The sequence below is a fragment of the Eschrichtius robustus genome, chromosome 14 (genome assembly GCF_028021215.1).
Source record: "Eschrichtius robustus isolate mEscRob2 chromosome 14, mEscRob2.pri, whole genome shotgun sequence".
Taxonomy (NCBI): domain Eukaryota; kingdom Metazoa; phylum Chordata; class Mammalia; order Artiodactyla; family Eschrichtiidae; genus Eschrichtius; species Eschrichtius robustus.
In genome coordinates, this window is record NC_090837.1 from 20,480,217 (window position 1) to 20,495,482 (window position 15,266).

Sequence of the window (15,266 nt, forward strand, 5' to 3'; positions counted from 1 at the left end):
GGGCGAGTCACTTCTTCTCTCTGGGCTACAGAGATGGTACTTCCCCACAAACACCCAGCCTGGCCTGGATGAGTAACTCTGTGCGCTCTGATTTAGTTTGCCTGGTAGCTCTCGGGCCAAACCTGCTGCACATACCTAATACTCAACACAAACACCAAGCTGCAGATTCTGAGTCCCGACAGTAAAGAGACAGAAGACTTGGCATCCACTGATTTTCTTTATCAAAATTCTCTAGCACAGTTACCCCCATCAGGGGGATGACACTAACAAGTCTTATAAACGGGTGCCCAGTTAAAGACACAGAGGGATAAACGCTGCCTGCCCAGACCCACCAACAACCTGGTTCCTGCTGGGCAGCACAGGGCCAGGAGGGAAACCCGCAGAGATGCCAGCCCTGTGAATCACAACTCACCTATGAGTCAGGTCCAAATGCAGGCGAAATCGGAGTCACGCCTGCATGCCTGCACATGGTGCAAACCGCCAAGGCCAGGAGGCAGAGGTGGGTCACAGATGAGGTTTTCCCGTTTCTCTTCCATTTTTTAATGAGCGAAATGTTCATTAGTTTTGTTTCGGCCCCCACTTTGTCCCCAGACAAGGACCCGATGTGATAATTTTGCCCTTAAGGAACCCGATCTACTTCTGATCCTTCAACAACTCTGTGAGGCAGGCAGGCAGGTGAAGATCTTTATGTCCATTTCATGATCTAACTTCTATTTTCCAAGGGTCACTCTGAACCACTATGCTGAAAATAAACTCTACGGAAGGGCAAAGGGAGGAGGCTGAGAGACCAGTTAGCAGGCCACTGCAACAATCCAGGTGAAAGATGAAGGCTTCTTGGGTTGGGCTATGACTGGTGGAAGTGATGAGACATGCTAAGATTCTGGATATACCTGAAGGTAGATCTGACGGTAACTGGTCATTGCACATGGTAATACAAATTAGAATGATTTTCCCTAATTTCTCTCTGTGGCTAGCTGACATAATTGATCAAGAAGTACAAGAGCAAAGACTAGAGTCAGTTCCCACGCGAGGCCACTGCTAAACCACCTTCCCATGAGCCCTGGCCCCTTAATTTTTTTTTCTAATTAATTAATTTATTTATTTATCTTTGGCTGCGCTGGGTCTTCGTTGCTGCACGCGGGCTTTCTCTAGTTGTGGCAAGTGGGGGCTACTCTTCGTTGCAGTGTGCGGGCTTCTCATTGCGGTGGATTCTCTTGCTGAGGAGCATGGGCTCTGGAGCACAGGCTCAGTAGTTGTGGCGCACGGGTTTAGTTGCTCCGCAGCATGTGGGATCTTCCCAGACCAGGGCTCGAACCCGTGTCCCCTGCATTGGCAGGCGGATTCTTAACCATTGCACCACCAGGGAAGTCCCAGCCCTGGCCCCTTAGAAAACACATGCTCCTGGTCACAAAGGGACTGGGAAAGGGTAAGGATGACCCTGTTTAACTATATCGCCCTGACAGGAGAAAGAACCCAAGGAGCCGATACCTGCTCTAAGAAGCTAAACACTGTAGGACATATTTACGAATTGATAGCTCGTATACCAATTAAACAGAATAATTTTGTGGGTTGTTCAAATGCTGTCATTCTGGCAGCTTGGTTTTAGAAGTATAAATGTCTTGTCAATAAACACACTAAACACTGTGAGGAGAAGATAAATAAAGATAAGCTCTTTCAGTCTAGTGGAGAAGCAGACGCAGAAACAAACAGTGGGACCGGGATATGCCAAGTGTACAACTGCGTCTGGAGCTACGTGGAAATGTGCCTCACACCTCCTGGGAGGGCGCGGGGGGAAGCAAAACCACCAGGGAGGGCTCCAAGGAGGAGGTGTTGTTGGAGCTGATCCATAAAGACCAAGTGGATGTTTACAAGGCAGAATCAGGGGTTGGAGATAAAGGAAAAAGCATATTCTGTAGATGGACTAGTCTATGCACAGAAACATCAGGACAAAGATCTTCTGAGAAGCCACGACAACAGCTGGAATATAAACTGTGTTCATCTAATAAGAGTAATGACAACAACAGCTCTCGTTTGCTGAGTGCTCACCATGCGTGCCAGGCACTGTCCTTAGCGCTTTGTGTGGATTATTATCACAGTTAATACTCAACCCTCCTCACAGATGAAGAAACCGAGGTACAGAGCAGTTAAGTACCTGGCCCAAGGGCCTCGCCGCTCTTTAGAGGTGGAGTCAGGACTCATGTCCTAAGATTCCAGAGCCTGTGTTCTTCCCACATGCAGGGCTACGTGGGAGTGGAGGCAGGTGAAGGTGTAAAGGCAGGTGGGGCCCAGGTGACGACAGGCATTACAAGCTGTGAAGAACCACTAAATGGTTCATATGTGGGACAGAGAGGGTGATCAGACCAGACCTGCATTTGGAAATGGCTCATTGGTGACAGTACAGGAGATGGATCGGAGGGGACACGAACAGAGCAGGAGGATGATTTGAAGGCTACGGTGACAATCCTGGCCAGAAATGACACGGGTCTGAAACAAAGCAACAGCGATGAGAATGGAGAATGTGGCCCAGAGTCAGAAAAGGAGAGGCAGGTGGGCAGGTGGGGGGACAGCAAGACGTGAGCTCAGCTGCCGGTAATTAAGGATGAGTTAGCCAGGAGTCATCCCGGTGGGGAGTCCATCAGGTAGATGGATCTATGACTCAGGAGCCCAACAGGGAGAAGGTGAGCCCGAGGTGCAGGGGGCAGCAACCGCTTTCCCAATGCGTGTGCACCAGGGAACTCTTAGCTCAGAGGCCTCCAGGATGGTGTCATTTGAGGATCTTCCACACCAATCGCTGAATAAGGATTCTTTGCAACTTTCCGCTTTTCCCCAGACCAGATTGTAAAATTCCAAGACTCATCTTCTGAGGAATCATCTGGTCTACGTGAGCTACCCACCCCAGGCCCGGAAGCACTCCACGACCACTGTGGGCAAATCCCAGTGCTGTTACCACCTGAGCCCATGGTTCCCCAGCTTCAGGTCACCAGGAAACTTGCTCAAAGTGTGGTCCCATGAGCCCCAGAGCAGCCCTCCTTGGTACAACTTGACCCCAAACAGCCGGGAAGGTCAAACTCTGGGTTCCTATAAAATGGCTCCTTCTTTTAGCAAAACAATAGAAACATTGCCTTTAGCATATTCTGAAGGTACTTTAAAAGAGTCTGGTAGCCAAGTAACATTTTTCGTCCCCTGAGTACAGGGATAAAAAGTATCTTATTCATCCCCAAATTTTTATTCAATTTGTTTCCTCATTCAAAATGAATGACAGAAAAGATGCACTAGAAATAGGAAGGAAATAAGTATAATCCTTTAGTAATTCTCTCACTGCCAGTCCAGTTTCCGAGCCTTAGCTATAGGCCTCTAGAAACATCGCTGGCTGAATCCACCCGTGAATGGAGGAAAACTTCATTCACCAACTTAATACAACTTCACTTTCATTACGCCTTCCTTAAGCCAAGTTCCACAAATGCAAGTTAACTGATAGAAAGCTAAGACACAAAGTAGCAGCACCATTTTTTCTCTCAGTTTTAACGTTTTTCATATTCATTTTGTACAATTATCTGTCCTTTGAGGCTTTCCAAAATCTGCCCCCCACCCATCCAAATTCATGTTCCCCTACCCCATAAAGGCTCTCTGAATACTGCTGCTGAAATCAGAAACAGCAGGACACCTGGCTACTGGCTTGAGAGATTAGTGTAACATCTTCACATCTCTGGGTGTTACGTTGCCACATATGTAAAATATACTTAATAACTTACGCCCTACTGGGATGATCGCATAAGATAACAGATATACAAGTGCTTCCAAAAAGCATAAACCCTGTATTAATACAAGTTCCTACTCTCCCTCCACTTAGAATCCCTCACCTTCTCACTCTCCTCCTGACCAAATTCTACCCCTTCACATCTGAGATGCGTGCGCACTTCTGTAAGTAACAACGTCACCCTTCTCTTCTCTCAACTCGTAGCTGGAACCACACTGCTCCCTCTGGGTCTCTCCTGATTGTTTTTATGGGGGTGTGTTTGCCCCCCCACACACACATAATTTAAAGCTCCCAGGCCTGGTGTTGCCCTCAACAGTGATCTCATAAGCAGCCCTCAATCACGACTCACTGACAGTCCAATGATAAATGTGTTCCTGACCAACACGTTCTCGGCTAAAAACGTAAAGTGCAGCCCATTTATAATTCCATGCATTATACAGCACTGCTTCTAAATAGGTCACCCGAAATTGTGGCTGAAATGATTCGGAAATAGACATGGCCCTGCTCTTCTGGTTCCCACCTCGCTTCTAGGTGTGGGCCTGCTCTGAGCATCCCCACTCTGTTACCTCTTGGGTTGGTTACCTGCACCACTGCTGCTGAGCAGGCCGGCAGAAAGCTCTTCTGTTCCAGTGAAGTGCAAGAAGGACGTGCCATCGCCAGGCTGGTGGGAAGTGCTGTGCCTGCAGAGAACAGAGCCCAGCCGCCTGGCTTAATGCGGATCATCACCTCTTTTATCCTGCTCACCCTGTCTCCCGGGGGTTTTCATCAAAAACAGGCCTGAACATTTGGCCACACAGGCTGGCAAACACTGAGACCCATACCATGGCCACCAGGCTGCAGGGCTTGGAGTGTGTGCCAGCTCTGGCCTCCTGCCCTGGCACCCCAGCTGCTTCCCCACTGCCATGTCAGACGCCTGCCCCCTCCGTCCTAAGACTCCCCTTGCTGATACCCACAGGACAATGTGAGGTGCTTGAATAGAGGTACCAAGTTAACCTGGGAAAGAGGTTATGCCCTGCCTGTATCCCTCATCCATCCCATGGGATGTTGGGATGACTGAAAAGGGACCAATGATTGCTCTTTGCAAAGGTAACAGATCACAGCAACAGCGGGTAGTGTAGCATGGACTCGAGCATGTCAAGGCTTAAATTACTTTCTTCCTAGGCTGACTCTCTTCGGATGCCTTGTAACACATTCAGGATCCTGGTTTGAAAAGACTTGTTTCTACAAACACAGGCCTTGGTTTCCATTGCTTTTAGCATCAACTTCGTCTAAACCCAACGGTGGAATTCCTCAATGACCAAAATGACAAAAGTCATAGACTGACTGCCCAAAACACACAGCGGGAACCACCTGCCTTGGAACTCGTTTTCTCCCATGACTGAGGATTAGGAGAAACTCATGACTGAGGTTGACAAAGCATGTTTTGAATTAAAGCAGAAGCTAAAGCAGGGCCTGGGGAACATCTCTGGCAAAAGCATCTCAGGCTATTTGCTGTGCACTGGCCCGGTGGCGGGGACGACGCTGACAAAGGAAAGGCCCACACGCGTGCGGTGTCTCCGAGTCTCACGAACGTGACGTTTCGCGGGCGGTCTATTCTGCTGTCGCCCTGGGTGCCCGAGCGCGTTCTCGCAGTACCTCCCTCCCGGTACCCAGTGCCCAGCCTCACCTTCCAGTGGCTTCATGGTATGCCAACTCCAGCAGCTCTGCAGAGGAGTGGGTCGGGTCCCTCTGCCCGCTGCCCTGCAGCTCTGCCATGTTCTGTCGGGTCTGGTGATGGATCTGGATGGCCTCTCCAGATGGTCCTGCCCAGACAAAGATCCACTGAGCATCATTCCCCCGACAGCCAGTGCTGTGCACTTCACCTCAACCTTCCTTCCTTCCCGCTGCTGGGACGCGGGTGATTGAAAGGCGACCACACCACAGAGGCACATCCTGTCTGTGACCCTCTGGCTCCCAGATGGGACATCGCCTCTTCCAAGCAAGGCTCATCCTCCTGTGAGGCCTCAGCCTAAGAATATTTTGGGGTCCTCTGTCTCGCACATGTCAACTGAGACACAGTAAAGAAAGATAACAGTATGGGAGACTAGGGCCCCTCCCAGGAAGGTCAACACAGGCGAAACGAGAAGGGACACACGAGAGAAACACCGATGACTCTGTTGGTACTTGAGACGATAACATCTCCTACTTCAAGAGCAGAGGACGCACAAGGGCAAAACGGACATCGAGTAGGAGATAAGTCAGAATTAGTCGCAGCTACGGAAATATGCTTCCTGGAGAATGATAGGTTTCACAGCTGAGTGTCCAACCAGGTTAGCGGGGATTAAAGGAGAGGGTATTTGGGCAAACCCCAAACGTGGAAGAGGCAAAACACAAGCTGGAGGCCACAAACTCGCTTGGGAAAGAGAAAAACCTCTGAGGATGGGGGTGAGGAGGTGGGAGGTTGGGGAGCCTGGCAGAGGAGGGCCTCGGCTCTTAGAGGGCCAGGTGGGCAGAGTATTTAGTAAATACATTTAGCTTTAGAAAAGCGTGTGTGATTGGGGGGGAAAGCACAGAAGCAGGAAGAGCTGACGGTCATGGAAGAAACATCAATAGTTCTCGTAAGAGAACTCGAAGGGAGCCAGTGGGGACAATGATGGGGAGAAAGGGACACCAGAAAGAAACAGGTCAGGTGACAGATTAGGATAGAGATAAGGGGGGGCAAAAAGGGGGTTGGGAATGACCCCCAATTACAGCCAAAGGAACCAGATTCATTGCTCACTTATTTAACTTGTAACTCTGAAAGCAAGTACCAAAGAAAATAAGTAGACACTTGCAGGCATTCAGCAGGATGCCTTCACGAAAACACCCAGGAGGTTAATGTACCTGTTCCTCCCCAGCCCAGTAAGAGCCCATCAAGCTGAAGTTTAATTTTAGCCACAGCTTTATAAAACCTTACTGTCATCTTCTTTAGGACAGAACACAGATCAGAAAGGATGAGCTAGGAAAAACAGTGAATTTGAAAAAAAAATTTTTTTAGTTTTGATTGGTTTTGAACTTTATCTAAATGGTATCATACAGAAAGTACTCTTTTATGGCAGGCTTCTTTCATTATGTTTGTAAATTTAAACATGGTTTGGGATATGGCTGTAGTTCGTTTTTATTTCAGCTTCCCATTATAAAAAATAGAACTCGTTTATTTTAAGCTTTTTTTTCCCCAATTTATTTAAACTAAAAAAAAGAAAAAGAAAAAAAGAAATTGTTCACCCATTTCTCAAAAAAAAAAAAAAAAGTTTTTTTTTCTGCTGTCAGAGACCCTGAGAGGAAACAAAGTAACATAACTCCGTGTAACCAAGACTGTAACACTGACATCCAGAGAGAGTAAGGAAAGGAAGGAGTGAACAAGAAGAGGGACATTCGTCTCAGGAAAGAAAGCAGGTGGCAAAGCACAGTCCCTTGCAAACAGAAAAAGGAGCCCTTGGGTCTACACAGCTAGCTAGCTACAAAGTCCTCAAGGATCCTCACAAGAGCCCCGGGGCAGAAAAAGGGGGCATGGCCGCCCCATCTTCCAGGTGGGGCACCGCAGGTGCAGAGAAGATGACACCCTTGACCAAGGCCACTCAGGGGATGCCAGGACTAGGAGTTCCCAGTCAGGGCTCTTTCCCGAGCGCCCAACTTACCCACAGGAAAAGTGTGCATCCAGCGCCTCCTGTTGGACGTAAGCTTCATGGGCATCCGCGAGGGTGCAAAGGGGTTGATCAGTGCCCGCTGGGGCACGTATCCCCCAGGTCGGAAGTGCAGCATGGACTCTGCGCTGCCCACGTGGAACCTCCCCGGCGCACTGGAGTCCCGCTGTGGTGGCTCCATCATGTTCTCCAGGACATCTGCCAGTTACCGTGGGGTGGGCAGGCACAGAGAGAAAGCACAGGGTCACGGTGAAAGCAGAACTAGGAGGACGATCTGCGGAGGCTGACAAGGACCTTGGAGAGCGTACATGTTAGGGAACGAGGGAAATGAGTGAAATCGCCAAACTATAAAGGAATGAAATATTGGGTTTACTTTTTAAATACCTGGGAGAAGGGGGTTCTGGTTCCTAAATTACTGGCCCAGTGAAACCACACCCAAACCTGATGGGGAGGACCACACATTGCCTGGAGACTCTAGATGTTGAGCTGGATGCAATGACTCAATAGTGGGTCTTGAGTTGTCTCCCTTTGGGGATGGGGCGGGTGCATTCTGCATGTGGGAGGAACAATACATGTAGATAGTTGGTGACCAGAAAGGCAGACCCTAGCAGAGATAGCCAATGTGTTCACTAGACCTGTTTGATTTTCCTCTGAGACACACAAGGAGACTGCAGTTTCCAGTCCCTTTGCGCTGGGGCCAAATAACTGAGTTCCAGCCAAGAGAACACAGGCAGAAGTGACATGCTCCACCCAAAGGCCTGGACCACAAACCTCTCCACGCGTGATCTCCATTCTCCTCTGCCCTGCTGTGGAAACTTTGGAGACCAGTGTTGATAACCATGGCATCCCGGGATGGAAGGACCATGGGGCCCTGAGTGACTGGGTGGATCACAACCCCCTCCCATTAATGCAGTAGCCTGGAACATGAGTAAGCAATCAAACGTCACTGTGTTAAAAAAACTAAATTCTTGGGAGAAAAGAATGAAGAAATGGTTGCATCCAGCCTTGATCAGGTAAGGAGATGGCATGATATTTAGACTCAACCTGTCCCATTCAATGGCAGACAGGTCCCTAACCTGAGTGGATCCAAGAGCTGAAACCTACAACCAACTCTGTTGGTGAGCATCCCATGTTTACTAAGCAAACACCCAGGTTAGAAAGTGGGTCCAGCAGATGCAAATGCCATGGCATCAAGGAATGTCTTGTCCACCATTATCTACCCAATTCCTACCAAAGAACATGGCACATAGTAATATTTTATTCCTCAAGCCATTGTGCATGCAAGAAGAGAACATTCAGTTCTCCGTGAAAACTGTATTTTTCACTGTAAATTAATGAATTGATGGTCCAATTTACCAAATAAGAAAGAATACAGTCTAGTTAGTTATCATGGAAATAAAAGGCGAGAACTCAACTTTTAAAAAGTTGAGTACACACTTTGAAAAGGATAAGAAATAGGACTAAGGGCTAAAATGGGTCAAAAATATGGGTAGAGGAAAGGGGAAATGTTTCCTATGCTACACTGGGTAGGTGGATGGGTGAGAATCCCTAAACATAACAGAGAAACTGGAAACAAAGGCCATGTGGATGGCATTGCCTGACACCGTTCCAGTGAATTGCTTTTTGGCTTTTCCAATAAACTCTCACATATCATTAACGATGTTGAAGTCAATTCTACCATTCAGATAATTTTTAAGAAAACTTGTTTTCAAAGCTACTTGGATTAAGAGCAACTTTATCTCCTCAGAGGAGAACTGGCTTTTAGAATAACAAAGGTTTTTAAAGGATTAATGTGTAGTTTAACTTTTACTACAGACCCTTCTAAGAATACGTTTAACAGAATGGGAATATAACTGTCATGCAAACTCAGAAATTTCCAGAAGGTGGGAAAAAGCTAACCTAGAAATTTTTTTTTTTTTTTTGGCCGCAGAGCTTGCGGGATCTTAGTTCACCAACCAGGGTTTGAACCCGAGCCCTTGGCAGTGAAAGCGCGGAGTCCTAACCACTGGACCATCGGGAAATTCCTAGAAATCTTCAAATGTATTAAAATTCTTTTGAATACTAACCCTAATTAATGTAGGTGACATAGGTTATATTCTATAGTCGTGTAATTAAATATCTGCTCCTTTCTCTTTCAGAATTTCCTTTTTATACTTCGAACCAGTTTAAAAAAAAACAAACTTTTTTCAGCAGTCAAAAGATTTCCGGCTGTTGGCTCAGTGTCTATGGTGTCTAATGAATGAAAGCGCCCTGCTCCTCGGTCCTCAGATCCCAGGAGCCACCAGCTTCCCCTTCAAAGTTCTGGGAAACACTCCTCACCCTTTGGGAATCCTTCCAGGGCAACAGGAGGCAGCTGTGTGCACACAACAGTCCTAAGTCAGTGATTAAAAGTCAGGAGGGCTACTCCTCCATTTAGAAAACATTCTTGAAATATCAAAATTATAGAGGAGAATGATTAGTGGGAGGGTGAGGCTCTAGAGGGGTAGCAGAAGAGAGGCCGTGGGGATGGAATATCTTAATTGTGGTGTGGTTACATACGTCTACACATGTGCTAAAACTGCACAGACACACACACACCCACACATACCCACAAATGCATGTACGACCAGTGAGCTCCAAATAGGCTCTGTGGATTGTATCAAGGTCATGTCCCTGGTTTTAATACTGTACTAGTTATGCAAGATGTTATCATGGGGGAAAATGAGTGAAAGCTACACAAGACCTCCCTGGATTTTTTTTTTTTGGAATTTCCTATAAATCCATAATTATTTCACAACAGAAAGTTTTCCAGACAGGCAGGAGGGGGCTGTATACTTGAGCTGCAGATGCCGCTGGATGGGTAAGATAAGATACAGGAAAAGCAGCACCTGTACTCCCTGGGCCATGCCAAGTTAACAGGTCACTTGAAGTGGAATAGAGGAAAGAGGCTATTTTAAGTGTGGCTCGAATGGAAATGCTAAGGAAATAAGTAAACACTTTGACCTTAGGCCTAAGAAAAGCTCTACCTTAACATATGTAAAGGTAGACAGTTACAGGGAAGAGAGAAGAAAGGGTAAAGACAAAAATAGTGTAACACACACACACACAAACAGCTAAGGCCATTCGTACTCACTGCACCTGCATGGAAATAATTAACATGTGGGACTTACAGCCCACACCTGTCCATAGCCCTGCCCATCCCCACTACAGGAAGGCAGCTGTCCCCACCCTGCCCAGCCCTCCCAGCCCTGCCCTCTGACCTCGAGTGCTGGTGTAGCCCAAGGAGCTGCTGACTTCATACTGGTGCAGGTGGGGGTGAGGGATCATCAGGATGTTGGTGCTCCTGCCCAGGGAACTGTCGTCAGAAGCCTGGCTCCTCACCTCCTCTGTGGGCAGCGCCTGGCCAGGCAGGGAAGGGCTGGATGAGACATCGCAGGAGCTGGCGCTCTTCCGACTGTGACTCTCCCGCTCTCGCACGGACCTGGTGGGTGAGAGATCAAGTCACACCAAGCGGGGGATGCTGTCCCACCTCGAGTTACAACTCCCAAACGGATCCCCAGCCTGGGCTACATGGGAGGCCAATAACGAAAACCCCCAATGGGATCTCCGAGTGGGAGGTAATATAGGAGGGACTCTGCCCTGAGCAGCTGGAGACGTTGTGGAAGAAACGGGGGAGATGCCTGACAGTCATCCAATGGCCGGAGTCCCAGGATCAGAGCTGTAAAGAAGCGATCGCTCAGCCTGACCCCACCTCATCCCACCATCAAGCTCGTGTCACTGAGAATGGGGTTGTGAACCGATGTCACCCAAGAGGAAGCACACAGCACCGCCTGAGAAGTCTTCTGGCATCAAAAATTGAACCTAAATCTAACAAAGCCTCTAGAGATAATTGCCAGTTTACAGGAGATTCAGAGACAACAGGAAAAGTTAAATGTCATATGGAAATAAACAGACAAAGGAAGAAAGCAAGACACTCTGCGGTCACAGAAAATGACATAAGAGAAAATGCAACATGGGCATCTTCTTCAGATCCCAACTCAAACTAAGTAACTGTAAAAATCACAGTTTTGAGACAATTGGGAAATCTACAGAGGGACTGGCTATCAGGGATATTAAGGAATTAGTGTGAATTTTGTTACCAGTGACGAGGGTACTGTGATCACATTTTTTTGTTTGTTTTCTTATTTGTTAGAGACACATGCTGAAATACTTACAGGTTTAAAAAAAAAGAAAAGGATACCTGAGATCTGTTTTAGAATGCTCAAGGAAATTTCAAATGTGGGAGAAGTGATAAAACAAGATTGACAACACACTGATAACTGTTCATTTCACTGGTCTCTCTGTTTGAATGTTTCCTTAATAAAAATTTAAAAAACAGTATGCCCTTATTAAAACATGAAACTCCCTGAGGGGAAAACCTCTAGAAACAGCAGGAAAAAGGATCAGCAGGACAGGAGCCCAATGGGGGACAAAAATTCAGAACGGAAGAGTCAGCAACTGCCGATAGGGCCACCCCTCCGGCATAAGAGCTGTTCTCTTTCCACATGGAAGGATTTTAAGGGAGAGCTTAAATGGAACCTGAAAATAGATCCCAAGGGCTGACTACACTTTTCATTATTTCAACAGTAAATATTTGAGCGCCAGCATATGCTCAGCCCAGTGTGGGGATAGAGCACAGATTAGGGCACAGTCTGTGCCCTCAAGGAACACAGCCTGAGTCTCTGAGACACCAGGTTTCGCCGTCTTTGACCAGAAGAAAGAAAACCAAGGATTTTGGACCATGAAAGGGTTCTTAGACACTCAGAAGAAAAGCACCGCCGAGGCCCTAGGCAGCATCTACGTGCAGGGGAGCTGCTGTTAACAGCACTCACTCTGACCTCTAAGCATTCTCGGGACCAGACATCAGGATGGGATGAGGGGAAAGGACAAGAGAAGAGCACGTGGCCACTCTAAGCCTATTTGTCACAATGTGAAGAGCCGGAATATTCCTCCAATCAGTGATTCTTCCAATCAAAGCACACTTTCCATGTTTAAGAAATGTGGAAAATGGACTCGCGGTACTTGGTCAACTAGGGAAAAAAATAAGCTAGAGCGCTGTTTCACATTTCATTAAAAAAAAAGAAAAAATTCTATACAAAGAACTAAGTATAAAAACCAAGACCAAAAAAGTATTGGAAGAAAATACAAAAGACACGTTTCTAACCTTGGAGTGGGGATGGCTTTCTTACACAAGACCCAGAAATGAGTATGTTGGTAAATCTGACTATTTCACAATGAAAAACTACTACATGACCAAAATACCATGGAGCAAATTTTAAAAACAGGAATAAAGAAAGAAAAGTCTCTCGCCCTCTGGGAATAATAAACCTAAAAGAAACTCTGGGCCCTGGGATCAATCGATCCATCTATCTATTTACCTATCTATCTATCTATCTATTATCTATTAGTGGCTGCCTATCTATCTATCTATCCATCTATCTATCTATCTATCAGTGGCCTCCCAGTGAAATGAAAATTCCAGAATTCACGAATTGCTTCTCTTGGCTAGAAAAAGCAGAATGCTCTCCTTATGAGGGGACGATACTTCATAGCAAACATAGCTAACAAAACGGCTGGGCCAGAGAACCAGAAAACAGACTCCCTAATGATCCACATACTATGGCTTCCACTTGGCTAATTTTAATTTAAGATGTTTTCAAGGTTGCTCTCATGCAGGTCCCTACTGGGCCTCAGGTTTTCCTAATCAGCTTTTACATCCACCCCAAAGTGCGTGTGGCAGAAAACCTGCAGGTGGCGAGGCGCTGAGCCCGGGACGGGCCTGGCAGCCTGAAGACTTGCGCGTCGTAAGCATCGTAATCCACTTGGATGGGAAGGGTGTTCTCAGATTCTTTGGGAGTCCCCAGAGCTGAAACACACAAATAATACAAACTGTCCTCAAAACACATTTCAACAAGAGGCCTTTGGATGGTCTTCATGAAAATCTGCAAGATATAGGTCATCATCACCATCTCCCCCTGAAAAAAATGGGATAATAACCCATTCATCAGGTTACTAAGATTAAATGATTTATATGTCAAAGCGATATAGGGATTACTATTTACTAGCATTAAGTAAAGGCAAGATGATGGCAGCATTTCCTTCTGTGATCCCACTTTAAAAATATCATCTTGGAAAAAAAAAAAAATATATATCATCTTGGGCTTCCCTGGTGGTGCAGTGGTTAAGAATCCGCCTGCCAGTGCAGGGCACACGGGTTTGAGCCCTGGTCCGGGAAGATCCCACATGCCGCGGAGCAACTAAGCCCGTGTGCCACGACTACTGAGCCTGCGCTCTAGAGGCTGTGACCACAACTGCTGAAGCCTGCACACCTAGAGCCCGTGCTCCGCAACAAGAGAAGCCACCGCAATGAGAAGCTCGCGCACCGCAACAGAGTAGCCCCCACTCACTGCAACTAGAGAAAGCCCGCGAACAGCAACGAAGACCCAATGCAGCCAAAAATAAATAAATAAATTTTAAAAATATAAAAATATCATCTTAATGTGTATATTTAGTCTTTTAAAACTTTCCACCCGATCCCTACAATTGACCTATGGAAAAGAAAAATAAGGTTTTGTTATCACCCATTTTGCAGCTGACAGGACAAAAATATACAGGATCACTAGGGGACCTTCTAAAGATCACAGAAGGGGAACTCTGGTCTTCCAAACTTGGCTGTGAATTTTATACGCAATCTCACAAAATCTTGTTGCCATGGGTTAGCTGACTCTTTCTAAAAGTGATGAAAGGAGAAAAAAATACTCACACGTATCACGGCCATTTTTTGCTTTCTCAGAGGCAGGCTGTAAAATTAAATAGAGTTAATCACTCCTGGGATATCCCTTGTTGTTTATTTATTTAATGCAGAAAACTATAAAGTTCTAAGACAAATTTCTCAAACGTTATTCATGACCATTGGGGGATAGGGGGTTTCTTAGGCCCCAAATAACAACGTCAGTGACAGTCCCTAAAGGCTCTGCTGGTGGGTGAAACCTACCTTCTTTCCGGCCAGTTTTATTCGTGGGGTGAAACTATTACAAAAGAGCTGGCTTTTGGATGTGTAGAAACTGCAAAAGAAACAGACAGGGTCACTCATCTAAACCCCTTTCTTTCTTTTTTTTTTAATTAATTTTTTTTTTTTTTTGATCATGCCACACGGCATGCGGGATCTTAGTTCCCCGACCAGGGATCGAACCCGTGTCCCCTGCAGTGGAAGCGTGGAGTCTTACCCACTGGACCGCTGGGGAAGCCCTAAACCCCTTTCATTTTAAACCTCAAGACACAGTTGGAATCCCAGCCATGGATCAGCCCTCCCAGGAACACCTTTGTCTCAGGCCTCACTGATCTTCCCAATTCTTTCTTTTGTAATTACTACAAAACATTAATTATGTTTTAAAATATTGTTCTATTCCTTTTTTTCCTATAAATTGTCTCATGTGCGCTAGTCCTGATTCCTAACTGGATTAGAATCTCCTCCTTGAGCTGAAATTAGCAGGAACACTGAGGCCTGGTCTCATGTGAAGAGGAGGCATGGGGATTTTTCTACAAATGGAGAGGCCCAGGCCCCGTGTTGGTCCACTATGGTCTGTGTGAGTTGGGAACAGGGGGAATTGGGAATAGTTGTGGAAATAAGTCCTTCAAACTTGTTTTTATGTTTTTCACCATAGACTGTTCTTATGTCACAGCCATGACTTTGCATATAGAGACGCTTTAAGCAAATGTTAGAACTTTGGTTTCCACATTCTCTTGACAAAAGATTTTATAGTAAGAACTTAACAGGTTTGAAGAAAAAAATGGCAAGGAAGCTAATGGAATCCCTGATCCTCTACGGC

The 15,266-nt window shown here is 46.4% G+C and overlaps 1 protein-coding gene across 6 annotated transcripts in view; it reads right to left on the reverse strand.

Annotated features, from left to right (window-relative positions):
* The window catches only part of DEPDC5 (DEP domain containing 5, GATOR1 subcomplex subunit), a 91,219-nt gene that overhangs the window by 48,245 nt on the left and 27,708 nt on the right, over positions 1 to 15,266 (reverse strand). For all 6 annotated transcript variants that reach the window (XR_011076268.1, XM_068563220.1, XM_068563221.1 and 3 more), the window contains exons 18-24: positions 14,432 to 14,501; positions 14,201 to 14,237; positions 13,183 to 13,303; positions 10,659 to 10,879; positions 7,414 to 7,617; positions 5,424 to 5,559; positions 4,340 to 4,437 (exon numbers count right to left, since the gene is read on the reverse strand). Coding sequence is in view for 5 of the 6 variants with exons in the window: in XM_068563220.1 (XP_068419321.1) it covers positions 4,340 to 4,437; positions 5,424 to 5,559; positions 7,414 to 7,617; positions 10,659 to 10,879; positions 13,183 to 13,303; positions 14,201 to 14,237; positions 14,432 to 14,501 (887 nt within the window). In the remaining variant the exon portion in view is untranslated. The remainder of the gene's footprint in view (positions 1 to 4,339; positions 4,438 to 5,423; positions 5,560 to 7,413; positions 7,618 to 10,658; positions 10,880 to 13,182; positions 13,304 to 14,200; positions 14,238 to 14,431; positions 14,502 to 15,266) is intronic.